Source organism: Siniperca chuatsi, linkage group LG16, assembly GCF_020085105.1.
Source record: "Siniperca chuatsi isolate FFG_IHB_CAS linkage group LG16, ASM2008510v1, whole genome shotgun sequence".
Lineage (NCBI taxonomy): Eukaryota > Metazoa > Chordata > Actinopteri > Centrarchiformes > Sinipercidae > Siniperca > Siniperca chuatsi.
The window spans coordinates 17,610,667-17,636,718 of NC_058057.1; the positions used below are offsets into that span (position 1 = coordinate 17,610,667).

Genomic DNA, 26,052 nt, shown 5'->3' on the forward strand with positions numbered 1-26,052 from the left:
ACTATAAATATAAAATGAACAATATATAGTGGTAGTCTTTATTAAATGTGTGCCCTTTATATTACATTTGAAGTGAAATTCAGCTCAAGGGAAAGTGGCATTATAATTAATAAACACTCCTCCTCCAAAACACATGGTGGTGCTGTGGTGCATTTACCCACCAGTTACAGTTATACATATCCATACAGACATATCCTATTCGGTGCAGATCTGACAGGCAGGCAGTATCAACAGAGCAAACTGCAGCGTGGACAGACAGGAAGAACACTTTAAAGCAAGGACTCCTACTCCAACCAGCCGTCTATCAAAATGAACACCGAGCCTGTTGTCATCGTCTCTGCTGCTCGGACACCAGTTGGTAAGTTTTAATATCTCCCCAGAAGCATACATATGCATCAGTTTGTAGCGCTAACATTGCTACTTTACTTTTGCTAACACTGTGGCTCGTTGTCGCTGTGGTCCAATTAACTGTAGTGGAAAATAATTCATTATTATTGTAGCTATCTTATTTCTTTGTGTATACTTATACTAGTCACATGAGCTGCACTATTATCATTTGTCTTGTTTAATTTGTCAAAGTGGTTGATGTCACTCAATTAAATACGCCGCGCTCTGATTGGTTCGCGCATGTGTCGGGAGCATTCTGTGACCAGTGATTGGCTGGCTGTTCATAATGCCACTGAGCACGAGCTTCCTACCATTGGATACCTGCAATATGTCCAGTGCGTCAAGAGCAGGTTGGGCGTGTTTCCTCGCCAAGATGTGATACCTTTAATTTGACATCAAGGCCACTGTGTGCAGCAGGGCATACCTAAATGACAAATAGCAACTTTATAGTAAGTAATTAAATAAAGTTTATTTATATAGCACCTTTTTATAGATCAGAGGTCCAAAATGCTTCACAACAAAAGATAAAACACATCAAAATATAAAAGTAATGAATAAAATTGACATAAAAAAGTCTACTAAGCAAAGGCAAGTCTATATGGGACTTGAGCTGCTTTTTAATGGTGTCCACAGTGTTCACAGATCAGTTTAATAGGAGACAGTTTCAAAGTTTAGGAGCCACAAAGTGTCCTTAGCTTTGAGCCTGGAGTGAAGAACAACCAATAAGCTCTGATCAGAGGACCTTAGAGACCTACTGGTGACATAGGGCTGTAGTAGATGTCTAATGTAGACTGTGCAGAGCTCAAAAAGTGATCACAAAAATCTTGAATTGGATTCTGAATTTGATGGGGAGCCAGTGTCAACATCAGAGTTACAAGAGATCTTTTTGAGGACCTGGTCAAAAATGTTCTAAGATTGTAAGGCAGTTACAATAATCTAGATGGGATAAAATTAGAGTATTTAAAATAATCTCCATCTCAGTTTAAGACACAATAGGGTAAAGTGGAGCAAAAAAAAAAAAAAACAACAGGAAAGAACCAAACACTTCACATGCTAGTTAGGAGACAGTGCCTGGTTAAATGTGACACCTGCATTTTATTACAGACATTTCACAAGCCTTTTTGTGACTTTGCATTACCTATTTACAATGTACAGTATGTGCTATTACAGTGTTCTTTGGTTTAGTTTTTGCCAATTGTCACAGCAAATTTAGACTTTTGCTATTGCAGTATTAATTGCAGTCATTGTGTAAAGGTAAAAGAGTATGTCTTATGGTTGATGAGCCTCACAAGGCAAACCAGTTAGGGCTCATCAGCAGGTTCATCATTTTTCAATTAAACAGTTAATTATATAGTCTATAAAATATGGAGGAAAAAAGTGAAAAAGGCCTATCACAGGTTCCCAGAGCCTAACTTGGTGGATAAACAGTGTTCCAGTGGGTTGACCCTCCTTTAAGTCCCTGATTATGTGCTCATGCTACAATATCTTCTCCCCATTCTTACACAGGGTCCTTGAATGGTGCTCTGTCCACGGTGCCTCTGCATGACCTGTGTTCAGTGGTGATCAAGGACGTCCTGAAGCGGGCTGGGGTGAAGCCAGAAGAGGTCTCTGAGGTTATCATGGGACATGTGCTAACAGCAGGTGAAAGCTCAGGAAATCACAGAGATAAAAGTGTGGCAGAGGTCTCATATTCATGCGTCGTGTTAACAGTTGTTGGGCAATATCAGTCTGATATGACTTTGTCTCATTGGTGTTCACCTCCATTGTATTTTTACCTTTCTGTCCTTAAGGTCATGGGCAGAACCCGGCACGTCAGGCCAGTGTTGGGGCAGGTATCCCCTACCCTGTCCCGGCCTGGAGCTGCCAGATGGTGTGTGGCTCTGGGCTGAAGGCTGTGTGTCTGGGAGCTCAGTCCATCCAGGCTGGAGAGTCCGCTGTGGTGGTGGCAGGGGGCATGGAGAGTATGAGCAGGGTAGGTTATGACACAAGGAGTGTCAGAGAGGAATATGAAATTGCAGTCAGATCAGATGGATAAGGGAGTGTGTGGGCATCTTCTTTAAAAGCCTATAATAAATAGGGCTGGGTATAGAACCTCAATACGTTTTTGGTACTGCCCGATGTTTCCGTAGCATTGAGTATTGACAATTTTCAAGTACCAAAAGCTGGCATCAAATGTCTGTCCACATTCATAATCTTGTTTACCTATGAATTGATCAGATAATGTTTTGTTTCCTGGTTCAACCTAAGGCTCCTCACACCCTGCAAATGAGAGCAGGTGTGAAGATGGGCGACGCCTCCCTGCAGGACTCCATGGTGGCTGACGGCTTGACAGACGCCTTCCATGGCTACCACATGGGCATCACAGGTGTGCATGGCTGAGAATATACATAGGCACACGCCTGATTGTCACACATCTAAATGAGTATTTATTCAATCTTGTGATATATTTTATCAGCTGAGAATGTGGCAATGCAGTGGGAAATCAGTCGAGAGGAGCAGGACAAGTTTGCTGTCCATTCCCAGAACAAAACAGAGGCTGCACAGAAAGCAGGACATTTTGATCAAGAGATTGTTCCAGTCATGGTTTCCTCCAGAAAAGGCAAGTAGTTGTTCTATTTCAGAGAAGTTGTCATCAGTCCTTGGTGTGCATGCATTATAATATTTGTCTGTCATCTTCAGGTCCAGTGGAGGTGAAGGTGGATGAATTTCCTCGCCACGGTAGCAACATGGAGAGCATGTCCAAACTCAAACCCTGCTTCATTAAGAACCCCAATGGCACCGTCACCGCTGGAAACGCCTCAGGTTGAAGAGTTGGTGCTCCATCATTTTTTGACATATAGAGACTATGCCACTGAGTTTTATCTCACTAACCAAACAGATGTCTGCCACTGCTGTTCTCTTTAGTGCCAGCGTTTTGTTAAAATGAATGTATAAAGTTTGTTTTTTTTGTTTGTTTTTTAAACTCGAGGCATTAATGATGGAGCAGCAGCAACCGTCCTAATGAGCCAATTAGAGGCTGTGAGGCGTGGCTTAAAGCCCATGGCCAGAATCGTATCATGGGCTCAAGCTGGCCTTGACCCGTCTATCATGGGAACTGGACCAATACCGGCCATCAGGAAAGCGGTGAGAAATCAGAAGCACCTAAATGTAACAATAATTGAGAAAATGCTTCTTTGTCTTTTTATTATTCTGTCATTCTTGTCTGTTCTGTTCTTCTCTGATAGGTTGAGAAAGCAGGCTGGCAGCTGCACCAGGTCGACTTATTTGAGATCAATGAAGCATTTGCTGCCCAGTCTATTGCTGTGGTTAAAGAGCTTGGCCTGAATGTAGACAAGGTAACAGTACATTGTGTGTCATTTTGAGATTTTAAATTTGAAGTCATGTTTATCTAATGTGTCCATTAACAGCCTGAAATACAAAACTGGACTTAAAGGTCCAGTATGTCGGATTTAGTGGCATCTATCTGTGAAATTACAGTTTACAGGCCACGAAACTCGCGAAAGGCCCTATCTAGAGTCAGTGATTGGTTTGTCAATTCTGGGCTAATGTACAAACATGGCGGCCTCTGTGGAAGAGAACCCGCTCCCTCTGTAGATAAAAACGGCATATTCTAAGGTAACGAATAACACGATTCTTATTTTCATGTGATTATACATTAATGAGAACATACTTAGAAATATTATATTCAATTTCTGCCAATAACTCCTCCTACATGTTACACACTGTACCTTTAAGAGAATAATATGCAAATGTTCCTCTAGAGTCTGTTTCACTCCAGAATCGACCTATGTACAGCATGATAACACTGATGTTATCCTTTGTCCTCCTCTCGTCAGGTGAATGTGAGTGGTGGTGCCATTTCTCTGGGCCATCCCATTGGTATGTCCGGCTGCAGAGTGCTGGTGACCTTGTTGCATGCGCTTCAGAGGACTGGAGGCCATAAGGGTGTGGCTTCTCTCTGCATTGGAGGAGGGATGGGCATCGCCATGTGTGTGGAGAGGGTTTGAGATGAAAATCTAATGCTGCTTCGCAAACTGCACTCGATCTCATCTTTTTAATGGATAAGGGATACTGAAACTCGTTTACACTGCAGGACATGAGATAAAATTGTTTACCTAGGTTCTTTCAATCACTGTACTTATAGTGTGTATATTTATGTACTTAATAACACGCCATTCTCACTGTGAACTTCACTTAATTCACCCTTCCTCAGGTTATAGCTATGTACCATGTGGCTTAATCTTAGAGAATTCAAGGTCTAGATGATGTAAATCTAGTGTATGCTGACAGTTTAAACATAATAGGCACCATACTGAGTTAGTTGTCGGCAGGCAAGCAATCATTGGTTGTTTTTCCTTCTAAATTACCTGCACGACTGAAAAAAGTGAAACACTAAAACTGAAGGCAAGGCTTTATTAATGCCCAGTATATGCAAGCTTTGGAACATGCTACCTTTTCTGTAGAACATAATTTTTAAAAGGTGTGGTAATTTGATAACTGTTTCAAGCACTCAATAGATTTAGGTTGCTGTAAAAAACATACTTGTCAACATTCCACTTTCTCTAATCAACTGTGCAGACAGCAGCCATGAAACACAGCAAAGTGCCATAAGGTTAAGTATGCTAGCCTTCTCTAACCTCGTGTCTCCTGTACATAGCCAGATGTTTGAAAATGTTTCCTGTAATCTAGCTGTTCTACATATCAATAAAGAATTGTAAGCCAGAGTCAAAAACTTACTTAAAACTCATTTATCAAAGTCTGCACAAGAACCACAGCTAGCCAGTATGAATGAACAAATCAACGGCCATTTACAACCATTGGAGCTTTATTAAGTGTCCACAAAAAAAAAAAAAGCCAAATCACTTACAGTTCCTTTGGAAGCGAGAGAGGGAGAACAGTTAACAGGCAAAGTGCACGGCCTACACTAGAGCAGCCATGAAGAGCTCCTTATGTATAAATACAGACAATGAACCTATCTGGACCAATTGCAGCCTTTTAACCCTCCAGAGATCCCGAATGCATGGCATCCTGATACGACTGCCCGCCCTCCTTCGGCTCTGGGAACAGTTTGATGAGGTCGTCGATACGAAGGATGGTGATGGCAGCCTCTGTGGCAAACTTGAGGCTCTTTGTTTTTACCATGGTGGGCTCGTACACGCCAGCCTGACGGTTGTCTCTAGGCTTGCCGTTCACCAGGTCCAGACCAATCCTACATGACAAAAAAAAAGTATTCAAATACTGTATATGTTCTACATAACAATAAGTTCACTTAGCACCTGAGACAAAGTAAAACTTGAACTTAAGAAAAGTCTTAAATTAATCTTATTCCCAGTAAAATCTCTTTTTTTTTTTTTTAACAAAACATACAATATCCTATAAAATCCTGCAGCAAAAGGAGGTTTACATTAAGGCTGCAACTTACATTTATTCAAAAGCTGAATATTTTCTTGATTTATTGTTTGGTCTACAAAATGTACAAAAATAGTGAAAAAAAGTCCCATCTTCAAATTGCTTGTTTTGTCCAACCAGTAATCCAAACCCCAAAGATTTTCAGTTTACTATGAGAGCAAAACTAAAAAAAGTGAATTCTTAAGGCTGAGCTCAACTCAGCCTTAAGAATTCCAGACAGACAACTAAATCTATATAGTGCCACTTCACTAAATGGGCAATTTGTAAACAGATATTACAGTTTCATGACTGGTACAGTAAGGAAAGACTCACCACTTGAGATTCTTGCGTTCAGGATTAACCTGAGCCTCATTGTGGAAGGCCCTAAGCTTGGCCACCAGATCAGTGGAATCCTGTGCTGCGTTCACAGCCAGCGTCTTGGGGATAACAAGGAGAGACCGAGCAAACTCAGCAATAGCCAGCTGCTCTCGGGAACCCTGAAGAAACAGTGATGATTAACATTTCAGCATTGGGGAAACTGGGTTACAACCAATACTACACTCATCACTACACAAATCTTAAAAAAAAAAAAAAAAAAAAAAAGGCACCCAACCCCAGATTCCCAACAGTTGCATGCCTGACAGAGAAACATTTTTCATACATATGGCTCACCATGCTGGTAGCATAATTCTCAAGGTAGATTGACAGAGCTGCCTCAACAGCACCTCCTCCTGGAACCACAGACTTTGACTCCAGCACCCTCTTGACCACACAGAGGGCATCATGCAGTGAACGCTCCATCTCGTCACACATGAAGTCGTTGGCCCCGCGCAAAATGATGGATGCTGAGGTGCGTGCTTTGGTACTGAGGGAATTAAAAGTTAGGAGAAAACAGAACCAGTACAGTTAATGTTAGGCTGTAGAAAATGTATATGTCAACAAACATGAGGCACTTCTGTCCTCTACAGATCATGCAAATCCAAATCTTTTTCATTGGATATCTTGGACATTTTATTACATGACAGATGATGATATTTATAGGCAGTGCTGCAAGATGTATTGCACAAACAAACATTCTCTCACGCAAGTTTAGTTTGTGTACAGATGGAGTCAAGATGTCTTAAGGGTTTATTTTGACCAAATCAGAGTTGGTGATTGTTTGAGCGGAAAGACTAAAAGAGTTTTGGTGAGTTTTGTTTCTGTCCAGTTTGATTGAAGTGTGTTTTACGATGATGTGCGAGGTAAAATTACTGTTTTTCCTCGATGGAGTCTGGTGGGCCTTAGCATCCATTTGTTTTGGTCTGAGATGCTGGTGCTCTAGTGCGACATTTAGTGGCAGTGAATGTTGAATAAAACTCCTGTAACAAACAGTATGAAGTACTATACATTGCTGTATATAGTTGCAGTTCTTACTTCTTGACAAGGATGAGCTCATCATCACAGATGCGTTCCTGCACAACCTCTTCAGCATGGCCAAGCATAGTGGCCTCAAACGTCTCCTCTCCCTCCAGATTGGTCAGAGAAGGGCACATGGTGGCTGAGAATCGACAAACACAAGTAACGTAACCATGGTATTTATGTGTTTAAACCACTGAATATAAGGGCTTGACCAAGACATTAAAACATGTACACAGATGTGAAGACCAGTAACACAAGAGCCAATCAGCACAAACTTCAGCGTGCTCCCACCCTACCTCCTGTTGCCTTGGCGATGCGTTTGAGGTCCTTCTTGAGAACCCTTCTCACTGCCATGGCTCCTACATCCACAAAGTACTTAAGACACATGTCATCAATGCCACCGGTGGTCAGGATAACGTTGGCCCCTGATGCCAAAATCTTTTGGATCCTCTCCTTGGTGATATCAGATTCTCTGGAGCAACAACAACAAATATTGATTTCAGTTTCACCAGCAACATTTTTAATACATTATATAATATAATGCAAGATTGTCCAGCCCACTGTACTGGTTCAACAGCTCAGAGAGAAGCTGCTGCCTTGACTCGGGCTGCTTATATTTTCTCCCACGCGTATCACTGTGTAAACTACTGATTCAGCATCACAGCAAATTTAAATGGGATAATTCTTAAAAGGATGTGTTTGTGACAGTGCAAGAAGGAGAAAATATGATCTACCTTTGTCTGATCTGGTCAAGCTTCTCTGGGTCGTTGATAATGACTTGGACTCCCATCTTCATCTTGGTCTTCTGCAGGCTGAAGTCCAGGCAAGCAATCTTGGCATTAACGACACGCTTTACCATGCCTTTGGAAAAACACAAAATAGCATGTTCAACGGGGGAAATAGCCAAAGAATAATTAAAATTGACTACTTTACAACTCAACCGTCTGATAACAAAATAAAGATATTCAAACAGATGTCATTTTACTTTGGGCTATTATTCCATTGTCTGGCTAGAAAAGTGGTGCCACAGTTTACAAACTGCATCTACATGCTTTTCAAAGCCAGTGTACTGTCTCCCACGCGTATCACTGCTTACGCCATCAGGTGAGACATAGCAGCAAATTTAAATGGGAGTTTGGCTATTCAAAGTGCTTTATATAGGCAAAGAAAAACAGAGTGACATTCAAAACAATGAGCATTAAAAAAAAACCCAATAAAATCAAGAGATGAAAATGTCATTTTAAAAATTTGATCAAATGGAATAAATGACTAAATGAAAAAACAAATTGAATAGACCAGAAATTACAGTGCAATAATAAGTTGTAAGTTGCCCCAAAGGAAATAAAAGTGCAGTAGAGAAACCAATCAAAAGGCGCAGGAGAACAGCAGAGTTTTTAATTTTAGATTTGAAATAGGGTTGGGGCCAATTTAAGATCATCAGGAAGTTGGTGCCATCTGTGTGCAGCATAGCACCTAAAAGCAACTTCACCGTGTTTGGTTCTGACTCAAGGTTCTACCAGTTGACCGCTTCCTAAAGACCTAAGGGCCATAATGAGTTTATATTATTCAAGGACATCAGAAATGTATTTTGGACTGAGATTATTGGGCGATTTATTAACTAGCAGCAGCACTTTAAAATCTATAAGTAACTGGAGGCCAGTGTGAAGATTTAAGAACAGGAGTAATGTGCTCAGTTCTCTTGGTTCTCATTAGAACTCTGGCAGCAGCGTTCTGAATGAGCGACAGCTGTCCAACAGACTTTCTGGGAAGACCAGACAAAAGACTGTTACAATAGTCCACCCTGCTAGAAATGGTAGTATTTGAGGCATTACACAATATGGCTAAATAAATCCTCATGTTCTACATTTTAAATTTGGGGATTTCCAGCTTTGTAACCAACATACCTTGTGAGCCAACTGTGCAGTTCAGTGCATATCCATTAACCAAGAAGCTCTCTTTCTGGCTGCGGCCATGGGCTTTCAGCACATTGACAGAGTTGATGGGATATTTGGCCACCCCTTTGTTGTCCACAAACTTCACAGCAAGGGCAGCGTCCACCACTATGTTAGCGAAGAAGTCTGCATCACTGAGGGCTCGAGGTTAAGGCAGATAAGGGCTTTACTAACATACTTAAACTGTAAACAATTACAAATTGTGCTCACAGGCTGCAAACTCCAGGCATACAAAAGCCTGTGATTTTTTGGGTTGGATTTTATGCACATTTTATGCACTGTACAGCAAAAAGGATACCATCCAATGATTTTGGAGGACATGGAGGTTTTGGCTGCATTGACTAAGCACTCTCTGCCCAGGTCATCTGTCCCGATAGTGAGATTCTCATTAATGTAGCGAACTGCCTCCCTGGAAGATGAAAAAGCAAGTTTGCATGTCAAAAAAAACTCAGATCTGAAGCACCCAGAAACACTCCTGAACGAAGTAAAGAGTAGTCCTCAATGTCAGCAGCTTACTTGCAAGCCAAGCGATATCCACTGATGACTGACGTGGGGTGAATCTTCTGCTTCACCAGCTCATCTGCACTCTTTAGAAATTCTGCAGCAAGAATTACCTAAAACAATGCCACATGATATACATTATAAGTAAAAACTGAGACAAGCTCCATAATACAACTGAGAATACAAGTTATGAGTTTCATATTGTACCATCGTTTCATTAGGGGTGGCAGAAATGAGGCTGCTCAACCCCTTCAGACACTGAAGGACAGTTTCTCTCTCCTGTTAGCATAGCCACACATCCGTAATAAAAGGCAGATGCATGGTACTAAAACAGGACATTACAGTTCACTTTTTACAATAAACTGAACTCAGTATTATGTGTACAGCTAGAAACGACCAGTTATGTTTAGCACTCTACTCCTAAGCTCTGACACCATACTGGAGCAGCTGTAGACCCTACTCACCACAGACGTGGTCCCATCTCCGACCTCTTTGTCCTGCAGTTCAGCCAGTTCACACAAGACCTTGGCAGCTGGGTGCTCCACCTCCAGCAGCTTCAAGATGGTTGCTCCATCGTTGGTGATGGTCACGTCCTGTCAACAGGTCCATGAGACAGATGAGCAATTCGGGCCACAATATTTTTCATCGAGCAAACAGACTGATAAAGGAATAGATATTGTTGAATGTGACACAGACCCCAATGTCGTCCACCAACATCTTGTCGAGGCCAACGGGTCCGAGGGAGCTCTTGACGATGTTGGCGATGGATGCTGCGGCCATGACTGCAAAGACAAGAGCGAAGCTGCTACTAGCTAACATGTACTAAATGACCTTTTCTTTACAGTTAAAGACAGCTGTTTAATCCAACATGTCTGACTTAACTTATAACAATCCCTCTGTCATTAACATATTCTGTCATTTTATTTAGTGAGGTACACAGTAAATTAGCCACACCCTCAGACCATGACAGTGTTATTCTACCCCATTAGCATAGCCGTCCATTCATGGTGATGCGAGTGGAAGGTACTGAAATGGGATTATGTTACGAGTTCATAATTATGTGTTGTTGGCGTAAGGTGCCAAATGTGTAAAAATTTAAGTCTTTGCAGAATTTCACCACATACGCAGCAGAGGCCTGACATTAACATAAAAGTTAGCTATCGTTAGCATTAGCCACACGTGTGTTAACATGCAGAAAATGAAATCAGTTCTCCTGACGACCATTCGTGACGCACAGAAAACACATAAAGCGTACATGAAACACCAAGTAAAGCAGCACCATAACTTACCATTTTGACTACGAACAAATTCGCCACTTGTTCTCTGGCCGAGCACATTTAATGGACCATCTAATAGCGACATTTTGTACCACCACACAACCAACAAGAAAGGAAATGGCGCAGTGCACTATGGGTAAACCGGCATTAAGCAGTAGCAGAAGGTTCGAGAAGAAAATGTATTTAAAAAACCGGATATTACAGTTTTAATTATGTAAAAGATCTCACGTTTAAATCTGTAATGAAGTTTCACGTCAACCAGTTCCCTTATCAAATTAGAAAAGAACGTTTTGTAACGTTATTTCTTGGAAACTACATTTCCCAGCATGCCTCACCCCCTTTTCTTCTTGTGATGATTTCTAGTTTATGGTGGGCTGCCAGTGCGCCCTCTGCTGTTCATTTTGGTTTGACGATACTGAAATTTATGGTGGCAAAAAGTATGTTTCACAGTGCACCTGCTGTGAAAGTATCTAGAAGACTACAGTATTGATGTTTTTTTAAATGTTCTCTTCTATTTTCAATATAACTGTGTAGGACAAAAGATTTTTTGTCTCTTTTCCTTTTTGTATCTATTTTTCCTCTTCTTTATTTTTTTCTCCTTCTTGTATTAAGAGGTATTATTCTTGGTTTTCTTTTTGGATGAATTGTATGAGTACTGAGGTGTGCTTCTCACAAACCAGTATAAGTAACGAGAAATTGCAGTACAGAAATGTCAAATATGTGTAAATCTCTGGGTCACAAATCTTGAAAAAACAAATGTAGGGGATCCTTATCAAAATGATTGTTTTACATTTAGAAAATTAACATTGGTTTATTTATTGTTATCAGATTTTTTAAATCACTAAGAACATATCTGATTTTGGAAAATAATTGTCCCTGTAGGAGCATAATTTATTTATTTATCTACCAAAATGTAATAACCAATTGGTCACCAAGCATTATGTTGAAACCTGAAGGGAGTGTGATGCTATGATGTTCACATTATATTCTGCATCAGAATATAAACTGATATCCCTAATATGTGATAAAAACAAAGATAACGACATGCTATAAAATAAGTGGGGTTATTAATTATTTTTATCCCCCACTGAGCATATTCTCATCTAAAATTAATATAACAAAATGATGATTATTATCTTCAATGCTTTTTTTTGGTTGAGTCACAATTCTCCATGAAAGGGTAAGCAAAGAATAATTCATACTAATAAACATAAACTTTGAATAGTAATCAGCTGCTGTTCTGTACCATATTCAATGTGGTGACATGTATTCAATGATAACCACAAAGACATGAGTTTAATCTGAATTTATTACCTCCAATACATTGTTGAGCAATGACAACTAGGCAGTTAAAAAAATACAGTACACTTAACTTAAACATTAAAGCATTATAAAGCATACCTATGGCATACAAGAATAACTTTCCTAAAATGTACATCTTTACAAAGTGTTTACAAATAAAATGTAAAAAAGACAGAAAAGTGCAAAACAGAGTCAATGAAGACTGACGGTCCCCACCAGTGAAACAGAGGACAAAAATGTACAATGGAAAAAAAACAACATACTTCATATTCCTAACTTGCTTTTGATGCACATTTCCTGATATGAACAGTAGGCCCGTGATATTGTGCTTTTCAACTTTTCACATGTTATTGTGATTTGGAACTTGTATCAAGCAGTGCGTGATAGAAAACCCACTTCTGAAAATATTCACAGTATTTGATTCAAATTTTGTCTGCACCCCTGAATCTGAATAAAAAATATTTTAATAAATACATTTTACGTTATCTTACATCTTGTCTGTGGCTTGAAGTAATAGTGATAAGGGCCAAAATAACAGGGATGCTTTCAAATAAATAGGACACATTTAGTGATTTTTGTAAAGACAGTTTCAACAAGTGTGTGGTAAATACTGGGTATGCTTCAATTGGAGAGAAAACAATTGTGTTGTATGAACCTTACTGAAGTGACTGACAACTATCTGTGACTGTGACCTTCTTTCTGTGACTGGGATGCAATATCAGTAGTGTGACAGTGTCCCAAAACGTAAACAAAGATTTGACTATCCATTTGAAAAAAATATACACCAAATACAGTACTGTAGTCTTTTAACTATCTTTCCTTAACACTCTCCTTCGTGGTCCCTCTTAAAAACAAAGGTTAAAATGAGTATGATTTTTTTTTAAAAGAGAAAAATTCATCATCCACTTGTTGAGATGCACATTTCACTCTACATGATGATTTCCCCCAGACCATAACACATAAAAACATCTCTGATTTACTCACAGATTCAAAATAAATAGTCCTATGGTTTCTTATAGATTATCTAGAGATTATCTAAAATATCAGCATCTTCTCTTGATTTTAAAGCGTGCTACCCTATTGATGACAAAGGTGGTGGGTAGTGTGAAATACAATAACTTCAAATAGACTTACAGGTCTAAGTCTAGTTATACTTAACCTATTGGATCTTATAATAGCCAACCTGTTTTCTTTACACTTGCATTGTTTTTGTTACAATTGTTGCGAAAAAGCTGTTAAAAGTGACAATCTAGCCTGAGTAGCAAATCTGAAGATTGCAAATTTTTAACTGCTGCTTGTTCAGAACTGTTTGATAATGTAAGCACAATTAAAAACACTAGCCACCACTGTGGTTAACCACTCCTATACAGGTTAAGATTAACTAGTTCTGAAAATGCAGTTAAAATACCCTTAACAGCAAATTAAAAGAAAAAGCGGTACTCCTGACATGTTGAGTCAAGATCCACCAAACATCATCAGAGTTTTGATGCTTGTACTTCGGTTTGAGATGTTGGGCACAGAGGAGATTCTATTTCTAACAATCGGTAACAGATATCCTGAACTACTGTATCTCTACAATAGTTTATTGGCACAAATCCTCCAGCAGAATCAATTCCTATGACTCCAATTATCTCTACAAGGCTCACACATAAAGCAATAAAGGAGTCTGAATTCATTTAAATATTGCTAACTTTCCCCCACCAGATCCCTTTGAAACATACAAGAGAAGACTGTTTAAAGTTTGTTGAAGTGCTAAGGCAGCTCACATGCAGGCCTTGATGTGGCATTTTGACTATTTATAGTAACCTATCATGTATTATACATTGAAGAGTTTAGGTGTTCACATAAGTTGTTACAAATATGTCGGCAATCAAAGACATTGCGTCTGATCTATGTTGAGAGATGTGTTATGTTTGTGTAATATTTGTTTTTGTTTGTGGACTATGATGTTGAATGATGTAGGGCATTCAGGGCAAAGCAGCAGTGTCCCTTTTGTTGCTATATGCTGTATGTTTATATATATTTGGCTTTTAGTTGTCATACAGACTCAGGCAAAGCTACTGGAGCTCAGACACTGAAACTTCTCCCTCAGAGACTGGACGATTTTGGGTTGGCTCTGCTGTGGCTCGCTCCACAGGTACTTCTCCAGCTGCTCACGGTCCAGAGACCTCAGCGGGTCGCAGGAGTGCACCGGTGTGCACGGCAGGCTCTGGGAGTGGACAAGACCCCGGTTCTGATTGGAAAGGACTGCTGAGCTGCCGTTTCGTTGTGCCAACCTGTCCTGCTCCTGCTCGCTCTCGTCCTCCGAGCGGATCTCTACATAGTCATCATCATCTTCCCCATTGTCCTTAAAATTAGCCAGGTAGTTCTGGGTGGCGCTGAGTATGCTCAGTGCAGAAGCCCGGTTCAGGACCACCACCTGTTGACCATCGTGTAAAGTGAGGTCTGACTGTCCCTGGGTAGAGCGCTCTGGGAGGCTACTCTGCCGACCAGCACGACCCAGACTGGGTCCATGGAGTCTGTCCACAGTGGGTCCATTACATTTGAGTCCAGACTGGTTCTTCTCCTGCTGCTGGCTGCCCAGAGAGTTGACTGACTGACAGTGGCTGGATGCAGAAGACTTTGAAGAGGGCGAAGATGGAGCGTTAAAGGAAGGATGTCTCTTAATCGAACTGTACACATGCTCCTCTTTTTCGCTTGGCGGTGACATGCACGAGCTCCATCTCTGGGACGGCGGGCTGGTGGGAGAGGGAGGGAAGGTCTGGAGAGAAGGGATGGAGGAGGAGGAGGTAAGTCTACGATGCGGGGTAGAAGATGCTCGAGCATCCTCCACCTCGCTGGACGAGGAGACGAAGCTGGCCAGCTCTCCGTTGCTGTAAGTGGAGTGGAGCCAGTACTCCTCTAGGCAGGTCTCAGGCATGGACGGAGAAGACGGCAGCCCTGGATGGGTGTGATGTTGGGTGGCGGAGGTCTGACCAGCTGGACCAGGAGGATCCTTAAACATTACCTGGTCATAGAGCTGGGAGTACTCTGCTATCCTTGCACCTGAAGAGGGAACACAGAGGATGTAAAGAAGGTGTGAGTAGGGTATGTTTGTATTTTTGGCCATTTGGGGCCAGCAGAAATAAGCTGTGATCACAACTTTGACATACTATCACCTTTTAAGTTGATATGCTGAACTTGTTAACATGCAGTTGCTTATTTACAAAGCCAGCAGATACAGAGCAACATTAGCATTCATTAGTTGTGTTTTTGGACACTTTGCTATTGCAAATTTGTCTCTTCAGCTACTAAATGCTCCACTATATTCACCAGCTAGAAGCTAACTTTGTCTGTCTGCTGGGCAGGTAGTGTACAGTCGGTATATCAGAGCTACCTGCTGTGGCTAAAATGCTAGTGGTGAGAGCGGGCCAGAAAACCAAAAACAGCTGAAAGACATTATAAAGCTCCATAGAGCTGAGGGGAACTGCGGAGTTTGGTGATTCATTCACTACAATTGACCCCTTTCAAGTTACACACAAATCATCTGATCCATTATAAAGATACTGATTATAGCTGCTTGAAATATATATATATATATATATATATATATAAATAAATCTAGTTAAGTCTTAAAGTCATGTCTACGGACGTACCGATCTGATCCGCCAGATTGGTATAGGCACATATACTGACCCTATTAAGTGGTTAGGTTATCGGCCAGAGGAGACATTTATTAAAGTTTCTTTGTTAATGTAGTTATAAAACATGGTTTGTCTGCAGCCAGGTCAGAACCAGGTCTGGTAAAAGTTTAAATAAGGTTGATGGAGTGTCTCCACTTATAGTTAATATGGGATGTAAAGCTTTATTTTATCTTACAAAAGAATGATCACAATTAGTTCCATGAAGTGAGGTATACAGATTTAAAATTTGGGGAAAGATATCGGTACTCATTATTGGCTGATGCTCTGAGTTTGGGTATTGGGAACGAGGATCAGGGTTAGGGTTAGCCAGATCAGTGCGACTATCTACAATACTAGAATTAAAAATCGTTCTGAGAGTGAAATGATTGCTGTTACCTATGGCAGCGCCCCCTTGTTTCTTCTCTTCTAAGATGGCTGCCAGGTCTTTCTGCTTCTTCTCAGCTCTGGCCCGACTACAAGAGTCTCCAGGGTCCATGCTCCTCATGCGCAGCAGCTGGTTGGCTTTCTTGATCTTCTGGCTATACTGCCGTGCCATCAGGAACACCCGACTCTTTGATTTATCCATCAGGTCCAGTGGGAAGTCCACAGACTCACCCAGGAGGAGAGAGGAGGAGGCCAGGGGTGAGTCCAGACCTGCCAGCTCCCCTGGAAACAAGCTATGAAGGTCCTTGAGGGGATTATCTCTCTGAGGGTTGTTTCGTTGAGGAAGCTCCACCAGGTCGTCATCCTCTAGGCGGAAGCTGCCGCTGCTGAGGCGAGCCAGTCTTTTACGAATGTTCTTCACTGTGCCTGGGAGGGGCTCTGGGGTGACAGGAAGGGGGCGTGATGTAGTAGCAGGGTCATGGTTTTCTTCTGTAGTGGTGCCTTCGCTTTGGAGGTCAGGGAGGTTGATGACTGGGATGGTGAATGACGGTGTGGAGGTGACAGGTGGGGGTTTAGCCTGATGTGTTGGGGGACTCTTGGTTGGAGGGCTGGCTGCTTGATGACTTATTACAAGGGGGCTCTTTGTAGGGCTATTTTTGACTGAGGAAGCCTTCTTAGGTGACTCACTGGCACTAACAGGAAACGCAGCAGGGAGTCTATCAGCTTTTTTCTCATTGCTCTTGATATAGTTTTCCAGGTCGTTCCAGATCTCATCGACCTGCTCTGACATCTTATCCCCTTTCTGTGAGCGCTGAGAGAAAGTCTCAGAGGCAGATGAGGAGGAATAATCTGGCTCAGAGGAACATGGAACAGGGTGGGAGGTGTCTGGCCCTTCATCCTCTCCAAAGTGGAGGCTCTCCTCGGATACAAACCCTCTAAGGCTTTCAGTCAGGTCTTGTTCAGAGGCCAGCAGACTGTCCCTCTCTTGTTTTTGTTTGTTGCCTTCATTCATTCCTTTAACCTCTGTTGATGGGGGCTCCCTGAAGCAGATGGTGTCATAGATGTTCTCCTCTACTATCTTGAGCTCATATGCTCCAAATGGCCTCCCCTCCTGTGTGGAGGACCGGTTGCTATCTGAGGAAGTCTCTGGTTCAATCATAGGCTCTCTGACCCCTGGAACCTCTGGAGCATTTGGTACCCTTGCTGACTGGCCCTTAGAACCCTGTGCATCTGTAGTTTCTTTCCGTGACTGGCTTTCCTCAGGGTCTCTTCTGATGAGGCCCATGCTCTTTAGGTCTTCATAGCTGATGTTGTCATACACATTTTCAATATCGTCTATTGTCAGCTGCTCGGCTGAGGATGATCCAGATACGTCATTGCTGGATGATTCAGTGTGGATCACTTCCAAATTGCTGTGACCGGGCTGCTCATCATCAGGACTCTGTCGAGCCTCCGTAGCCTTCTCCCCTGCGCTGCTCGCCCTCCGCAGGACTCTGCTCCCATTGGGTGGAGGGTCAATCTGCACAGTGGGCACCTGTTCGACGTGCCAGCTGCAGGGCCGAGCTGTCTTGGGTGATGAGGTGGCCTCTGACCTCTCCATGGGCCTCTGTGGTTCTGGTCCGCTTGGCTCTGTGGGGACAAACATCTGGTAGATGTCCTCGTCCTCGTCATCAGGCTGCATGGTACGCTGGCGGGTGGGGAACATGGCCCTGCGAGCACGGTGGTCTGCCCAGATGTTCCTTACAGAATGGTCACTTTCTGTGACTATTACAGAGGGAATGGGGGAGTCTGGAGGTTCCTCCGTCACGTGAGGTGTCCTGAGAAGCGGCGGGTGGTGACTTCCTTCCCTCACTAGGGTTTCTCTGGCTCTCTGTGGCAAAGGAAAGCAGAAGTTGTTGTTTTACACGTAGTCTAAAAAACATCAAGATAGAAGTAGATTAAATTACCATGGTGTATTTGTGATTAATACCTGTAGGTCTGAAGAGCTCATGTTGAAGGTTTTCCACTGTTCTATACTATCGACAGATGCCTGAGGGTTCAGCCTCTTCCTGCTGCTTTTTCCAGGAACTCGCAGCCGCCTTCCACCTCCCTGAATGCAGATTTTTCAGCATTTACAACATGCTTGAAGGACTAGAGATGAAGGTGGAATCGTACAAACTGTATAAGTGTATATGTAACGAGTATCACTCGTTGGGCAGCTTCAAACTCACCAGGCCACTGTCATCTTCATCATCAGCATCTTGCTGATGTGGCTCCTCTTCTCTGTCACTGTGGTCATAGTGGTCACCGGGGTCCAGGGACTCCTGTGATTGGTTGATGAGGCTGCGGCTGCGACCGATAGTGCCCAAAGCCAGCTGGGACACTGGTGAGAGCAGGGTGGCACCCAGACTTGTTCGCTAGAGAGGAGCAAGTTTTCAAGAGTTTGGTTAAACAACGTCTGTGTGAGTGTGTGTACTCAGGCTTCTCAACCTAAAACTGTTCATCATCTCTGGTTATCACTCACCTTTTGGCCGTCTGTGTTGGCAGCATTTTGCTTGGCATTCTTCAATAATTTGGACAGAGGTTCTGAGAAGTCAAACAAATGAATTATTGTATTCAGAAGTTCAGCTTTGCATGGTCTGTAATTTTTAAAATACAGTACATTTCTTTAATTTCTTACCTTTCCTGCGCCCTCTACGAGGGGTAGGACCCTCCTTGGTCTGAGAGGAATCCTTCTTGTCTCCATCAGGGCTGTAATGAAACCCGGGATGATCTGGAGAAATGACAGAAAAGATGTCACACAACAAATACATGATGATTAAAATGCATATGGTTAAATCTGTGGCAAAAGAATATAACATTAAAATATATAGCAGAATATGAGTTTAATGAATTATACTCTAATTCTACTATTAACACTAATTTTCCAACATAAATGTTATGTAAATTGGCACTTACGCATTGCATCCATCTCCAAAATTGCTTGCTTAGCCTAGAATAGTATAGTAATAAAATGAGAGTGAGTTAACAAGGATAGATTATGGATGAACATAACTTTAGACACTAGGTGGCGCCACATTACAGTCCTGGCTCAACAATTTTGCTCAGGTTTGACACTTAACAAGCATCCCCTTTAACTTTCTCAGTGAGCTTCACCCCTGGAGAGAAATCCTAAAGTTCCACTTGCACATAGCCAAAGGCAGATGAAGAGACAGAAAAGTGATTGTGGTTGAATGAAAATAAATGAGTGGAAGAAATCAGAACACATGAATGTAAAAGGAGGAGAAAAAGCAGGGGGAAAGAAAGATAGACATGAAGGAGAAAGGAAGTGGGCGAGAGGGAGTGACATTTCCAATACATCCCACTCAAAGTCTGCGTTTACGCCATCAGTGAACAGAGAGAGGGAGCTGTTAGGAGACGAGCTGCTCTTACCTTGGCAGGGATTTTGGCAGGATGGTTTTCAAGTATGAGTCTTTTGAGGTGTAAGATCCACATACGCTTATCTTGCTGTGATTTGGCCTGAGGGCAGAGCGCAAAACATCACAGAGAAAATAATATCAGACATGCACTTTAAAAGGCGGCTGAAAGGGTTGGGATAAACCCTTAAAAATGTGGAACAAGGCTTTCTTACGTCACACAAATCATCTTGTATTTTTCAGCGCTTGTCCAACACACAGTGGTTAGGTAGCAACAATGGCCACATTAGCCTCTAAACACTGGACATGTCTGAGCAACTCAATGAGGTGAGCCTGGACTAAACAATCAGACATCTGCAAATAATCGGCACACCTTCTGATTGCACTTTTGCTCAATGCTGCAGATAGCTGTACTATCGAAACCTTGAGAGGCAAGTGAGAAAAATAAATTCTGGTGATCCAAATCTGATCTAAATGACTTAGGAACAGGTGAAAAAATAGGTTCGCCATAATCTTTATAAGTTCCTTACATTTTTTTTCCATCTGTGGAACAGGTGGGGAAAAAAATGTTGCCAGGTGAAAAAAAAGAAGTTTTGTCAGGATAATTTTTCTATGTCACTTTTTTTTGGTTTAGTTTTTTGTTGTAATACTCATTTCAGCTACAAGAAGTGCACCACTTCAGATTAGCGTTGATTAAAATACATTTCTAGCCAAAAGAAAGACATGACAGTAATGTTACATAACTTGCTATCACACAATGTATGTACCTTGTATTTAGAGTGCATGAAGAAATTAAAACTCAGCTTGAAGAAAACACAAATTCTTTTAGTTGTATTTAGAACTTGAGGTAGTGGTGCACTTCAGCCTCTTGTGGCTGAAATGAGTATTACAACAACAAACACTTGATCTAGACCAAAAAAATTAAATAAAAAATAATAAAATCACCTGCTAAATCTTTTTTTTTAAAACTATTTTCACAGATGAATATTTTTTTTAAAAGTATCTTAGAAAGATTATCCTGGCAAAATCTTTTTTCCCACCTGTTCTTAAGTCATAAACACAGGCGAGAATACAATTTAAATAAAATTGGTCACCAGAATTGGTTTTTTTTTCTCACTTGCCTCTCAGGTCAAACAAAACATGCAATTACATTCACAACTTTGACTTATGTTATGATGTGCGCTCTCTTATGTAATGTTGCTATACCTGGACTGTGTGCTGAAGTTTGGGATTCTTGTAGTGAAACACACTGAAACTCAATGGTTCTTTAGGAATAACTTCCACCAGCATCAGGTTACAGCACTGCAAAAGACAGGTAGGAAGTTGTGTTAAAAACACTGTTACTGAACAGAAATGTTTGCATATTACTGTGTCTCTTTAGGGCATGTTATGCTTTGAGTAGTGTTACTGACCAGTATGTGAGCTTTGTACGTGTACGTTTCTTCTCGTTTCTTCGTAATGAGCAGAAGCTTGTCAAACAGGAAAAGAGTTCTCTCGTTTTTGGCTCGCTGCAGACGAAACGTTCCTTCCAGAACCAACTCTCCGTAGCCGATCAGATCAGGGCCCTTCCAGTTGGTCAGCAGGCTCTGGATTTCCTGCAGTAAGCACCGAAAAAAAGTGAGGGGAGTCAAATAATTTATTTTAACATAGAACGGGAAAAAGAATGGCGCAGTCGCAATAAAAAATAGATTTTAAAGACATATTGCAGAAAACATTTGACTTAACACATAAAAATAAAGCTGAACTGATCTGGTTTAGCGAAAAACTAAAATAAAATATGGGAAAAAAGACGCAGAAAATGAGTGAAAAAGCAGTGTAATAGTAAGTGAGGGTGTGCATGAGTGCAAGTCTTCAAAGATAATAAACCTAATTTGTATAGCACTATTTAAAACACAATTACAAAGTACTTTACAATAAGAGAACAACATAAAAACATGAACAGCTAAGAGTTAAAACAATAAAATTATAAATGAATCACGGAAAAGCTGTTTTAAAAAGGTGAGTTTTAAAGATGGTGTGACGGAGGAGGATAGAGGATATCTGTTGTGCCACTGGATGGAGGGAGATACAGACTAAAGACAGTAAAATCAAAGGAAAATCTAAAAAGAAAGGCATAAGGGTAAGCAGTGTCTCCAGACACTGATAGTAAACGCTTCCACACACATTCCTGCATTCATCTGACCCTTCTGGCTCCCAGCTGATAAAAGAAACAAGCTTCCCTTTTATGTGTTCTCCTTATGCAAGGCCATCATTAGCCCAGTGGAAAACGCAGTGACTTGCGTAAGTCGTGGGGAGGATCAGAGCCTTGGCTGATTCAAACCTAGAATGCACTCAACTGTTCTGCAGAACAATAAAAGAATTTGCGCCTTGAAAGGCTCGAATATACCGCATCTGTTTTAGTTAGAGGAATAATGACAGACATGGAGAGTGTGCAGGATGCATCATGGAGGAGATCACACGCTCAGCATTTAATGGATTCAAGAAAGGTTTTGAGCAACTGTTTGTACACTAACTGTCCCAAATAGATCATTTTTACACAATCAGGCACCTTTCTTATTTTGTGTTTTTGAGCTTGTCGTACCTGCAACCTAACGGCGTGCTCGTGTTTCCTCTTCATGTCGTTGATGTGCCAGGCCACTCTCTGCATGGTGTCTATGGCTTCATGCACAACCTCGTAGGTCTCGGTGTCCTTCTCCATGTGGTTGGCTATCTCCTGCACAAATGACACACAACACTGGGAGTCAGCACTTGCACATACTGCATGCACGTATGTTCACACGCATCACACAAGCATGTTCATGAAGACACATGCACAGGGGCGCACTAATACAGGCACCCATGTGTGTGTTACTGCACATAAACACACACTCATGCATGCCTTCTAATGCAAGCACATACGAGGCGTACATACAGGAACATACATGCTGAGCACCATATGTCTAAACATTTGGCTTCTCCAATGGAGATTATCATTGGGAGCAGAGTCAGAAATGCTGTTATTTAACTGTACACATCCATTTGTATTGGTATAGATAAAAAACATTAGTGTCCTGTGCACTTACAAGTGTGTGCCTGTGCTTGCATTTCTGTGGGTAACTGTTTGTGTGTAAGTGTGTGTCTGTGCGTGAGACGACAGACAAACGTACATGCAGCAGTAGGTGGTACTTGAGAATCCTCTGCACTGGCTTGAGCAGGTAGGAGCCCAGGGGCAAGGAGTGCCTCAGAGATTCCTGGCGCTCGCGGAAAAACTTGGCCAACGCCTTGTTCCTCATGCACTCTGTTAGCACAGCCACCGACCTGTGGAGACAAAACACAGCGAAGAAGATATCAGGGATGTGTAGTAAACCATAATTTGATGGTGATGACAAGCGAGAGTTGTAATGTATGTCCTGACAGATATTACTAAAAAAAGGAAAATTTCACCTCTGATTGGACAGAAATCACTAAAAAACAAATAAACACACACGTTTTAGCATGGTGCGTGAACATTGTGAAGATCTCCATCCCTCTATCTGCCTTTTGTTGAAATTAATATCACATTATTAATTTGAGTATTTTTATGATATCTATATGACACATGTGCAAAATAAAACATTCAATAATATTCTATAAACAAGCCGGTGTGCAGAATTTTCAGTTAACTATAATGTAAGTGATGGGGGACAAAATCCAGCACAGTCCTCGTGCTGTGCTAAAATAAAGTTTATCTTAAGTTGATATGACGTTTCAGGAGTCTGAGTTAATCAGTGTAATCATTACATTAAGTGTGTATCTTCCAAATCTATATACTGCTGAAGTCTCATTAACTTCAGATAAACTTTTTCACTGAACAAGGTGTAGATTTTTCCCCCCATCTCTTACATTGGATGCACATCAGTAAGTTAATCATTAATCTTTTAATGGTCAATATGAACAGGAGGAATGACAACAAGCAACATCTGTTTTAATGTTCATATGGGCACCTGACTATTGTTTTAAGACAGACATGAAAAATGGTCAACCTGTTCTTTAATGTTAATATTCAATATTGGGTGTATTACATCAGATAAAACTCTTCTCACATGTAAAATTAAACCTAATTTGATACATTTTTTCCATTTAATATTAATTTTTTTTTTTTACAGTTTGGTTGTAATTTGTTTTACTCCACTGAATGTCAATAAACAGTAATGATAGATTATCGTTCACCCTCGGATCTCAATCTCAAATGGCATTTGATGCTTTTATTGTTTTCCTAGACAGCATGAATAGATTTTTTGTACATTGTTCCACTAAAACAGCAGAACTGTACACCAGTAAGATCTTGTAAGATTTAAATTTACTGGTCACTGGAGCTAGTTTGCTGTGTGACCTACTGGGGAAGAAAGAGCCCTTTTCACGAACGAATGTAGACTGTGTGTGTGTGTGTGGTGCACACACATGCACAGTGGAAAAAGACAGACAGAGAAAGACAGTTGTGAGTTGCCCAAAACTTGTCTTTCTTCTGTGTGTGTGTGTGTGTGTGTGTGTGTGTGCAGGTCTGCATGTCTAAATTCCAGTGGAGTTCCACACAGGCCTCACATTGTTCTGGAGGAAACCCGACCTTAGAGCTCAGCATGACTATGATACATCTGCAGCCTCTGTGTGTGTGTGTGTGTGTGTGTGTGTATTTGTGTGTGTTAGTGTCTTCCGTGTGTGTGTGTGTGTGTGTGTCTGTCGTGTGTGACCTTGGTTGGGGTCACCAGCTGTGGTGTGGATGTGGGAGAAGGTCTATCTCAAACAGCTGACAATAGTCCCCTCACACACACACACACACACACACACACACACACACACACAAATTCAGCATTTAATTAGTCATCATTAGCTTGTAAATGGTTTCTTCCCCACGTGCCTTTCTTATCATACACTGTGAAAGAAAAATGGTAGCCAGAGGAGAAGGTGTGTATGGTAGGTGCAGTATGTCTTGGCATGAAGAACAGCCTCATGTTTCAGCCTATTTAACCACACACAATATCCACACTGACACAAAAAATACTCCATATTATTCCTCCCAAGCTATCCACACAGGTATCCCATAGGACTACACTCACACAAAGCTTAATAAAACATTAACAGCGTTAGGTATGATAAGGTGACAACTATAATACCCCATCTGTCAGCGTGTGAGCTGTAACTCTGTCAATAGGAAGCGAATAAAAGAATGGAGGAAAAAAAAGGAGCACAAAGGAGGGAGGGAGGGAGGGAGGTAGAGAAACCCTGAGGCACAACTGAAGGTAGACACTTTGACTCCTGCTGATGTGGCTTCTATGTAGCGTGTCAGTTTGTCAGGGGGGGTAATGCATTGATCGACATACACAATGGAGCTACGTGAGACGCTGGGAAGACGGTATGTGGAGGTGAGATCAAGATAGGATGACAATGGCAATGAGAAGATGGGTTTTTGTACGGTAGACTGAATGAGCACCGTCTCAGACAAACACACACACTTTTGTTGCCATCTTACCGTGGGTAGTTGGTGCAGTACTGGGTATAAATGTGGAATTCTTCACTCTGTAAGACACAACAAGGACAAATTAGTTTCTGCGTTTAAGTAAACAGGAAACAGGGCTAACTGAAGAGATGTAGTGATGTCACGTAATGTTTGTGTGTTAGCTGGTACACACAGGTATGTACTGAGGGATAAACCCCCTAAAGCTCACAGTGACAACACTAATGATGTTAGCAGGTCATCATCCATCATAAGGATGCATTTGTTTAGATTTTTGGTGATTTTTGGCTCAGCATAATTACACTAACACTAATTAAATGAAGTGTAGTTTTCCCTCTTTAACAACAAATCATGTACTTTGTGTACGTTATCATGAGCTTTTACGGTTAGGGCACCTCAACTTTCGAACAACTCTGCCTGACGAGCTCAGATTTGTAAAATCAGTATCTTATTTTAAATCGCTTTCTGAAAAAGTATTTTTTTTAATCGTAAGGCTTTTTTGAAAATATAACTATTTTATTTGGGTAATTTGTTTGCATGTGTGTATTCATGTGTGTATGCAGGCTGGTATACGTAAATATGTAGTACATATGTAACATGTTTGTTTGAATGATATATATTGACCATGATTATATTGACTTTTTTCTCTGTAAAGCACTTTGAAATTTCTGGTGCTATATATATATTTAGTGCTATATAAACTTTATTATTAGAATTTTTAATTTCTTCTTACTATTCCAGACAACCATTGGTTTCCGTTAATTTCTGTATGGTGTGAAAATCTATTAGCAGACTCACGACTGATTCTATCCCAGTGAACTTCAGGTCTACATTTTTGTCAATGTTACACTATTGTTGCCAGTTTAATTGATTTTTTTTAAAAGTCTTCTCTGTGTCCTCATAACAATAATGTTATAAAACGTAATGCAGACTTGA

The 26,052-nt window shown here is 41.2% G+C and overlaps 3 protein-coding genes and 1 non-coding gene across 8 annotated transcripts in view; 1 reads left to right on the forward strand and 3 right to left on the reverse strand.

Annotated features, from left to right (window-relative positions):
• The first annotated feature begins 190 nt into the window (after positions 1–190).
• On the forward strand, positions 191–5,111 carry acat2 (acetyl-CoA acetyltransferase 2). The gene is made up of 9 exons (XM_044168057.1): positions 191–358; positions 1,894–2,028; positions 2,178–2,359; positions 2,635–2,752; positions 2,843–2,986; positions 3,067–3,189; positions 3,356–3,510; positions 3,612–3,722; positions 4,224–5,111. Exons 1-9 carry the CDS (start codon positions 310–312, stop codon positions 4,392–4,394), a joined length of 1,188 nt encoding a protein of 395 aa, XP_044023992.1. The 5' UTR covers positions 191–309; the 3' UTR covers positions 4,395–5,111.
• Positions 5,112–5,172: 61 nt separating this feature from the next.
• tcp1 (t-complex 1) lies at positions 5,173–11,072 on the reverse strand. Its single transcript, XM_044168053.1, has 12 exons — positions 10,916–11,072; positions 10,323–10,408; positions 10,091–10,219; positions 9,642–9,739; positions 9,424–9,534; positions 9,078–9,259; positions 7,908–8,034; positions 7,470–7,645; positions 7,189–7,312; positions 6,448–6,640; positions 6,109–6,272; positions 5,173–5,596 (listed from the first exon to the last, which is right to left on the reverse strand). The coding sequence occupies exons 1-12, from the start codon at positions 10,986–10,988 to the stop codon at positions 5,383–5,385; spliced, it is 1,677 nt and encodes a 558-aa protein (XP_044023988.1). The 5' UTR covers positions 10,989–11,072; the 3' UTR covers positions 5,173–5,382.
• Positions 10,528–10,665, reverse strand: LOC122863724. Its single transcript, XR_006375073.1, has one exon. It is a non-coding gene; the product is annotated as a small nucleolar RNA SNORA29 (small nucleolar RNA).
• Positions 11,073–12,194: 1,122 nt separating the features above from the next.
• Positions 12,195–26,052, reverse strand: part of LOC122862958 (pleckstrin homology domain-containing family G member 1) — a 68,223-nt gene continuing 54,365 nt past the window's right edge. For all 5 annotated transcript variants that reach the window (XM_044168890.1, XM_044168891.1, XM_044168889.1 and 2 more), the window contains 13 exons: positions 25,132–25,178; positions 22,793–22,943; positions 22,228–22,359; positions 21,059–21,241; positions 20,853–20,948; positions 19,663–19,749; positions 19,189–19,222; positions 18,911–19,003; positions 18,755–18,816; positions 18,462–18,647; positions 18,221–18,340; positions 16,264–18,121; positions 12,195–15,250 (listed from right to left, as the gene is read on the reverse strand). In XM_044168890.1, coding sequence (XP_044024825.1) covers positions 14,253–15,250; positions 16,264–18,121; positions 18,221–18,340; positions 18,462–18,647; positions 18,755–18,816; positions 18,911–19,003; positions 19,189–19,222; positions 19,663–19,749; positions 20,853–20,948; positions 21,059–21,241; positions 22,228–22,359; positions 22,793–22,943; positions 25,132–25,178 — 4,047 coding nt within the window. In that variant the 3' untranslated portion in view covers positions 12,195–14,252. The remainder of the gene's footprint in view (positions 15,251–16,263; positions 18,122–18,220; positions 18,341–18,461; positions 18,648–18,754; positions 18,817–18,910; positions 19,004–19,188; positions 19,223–19,662; positions 19,750–20,852; positions 20,949–21,058; positions 21,242–22,227; positions 22,360–22,792; positions 22,944–25,131; positions 25,179–26,052) is intronic.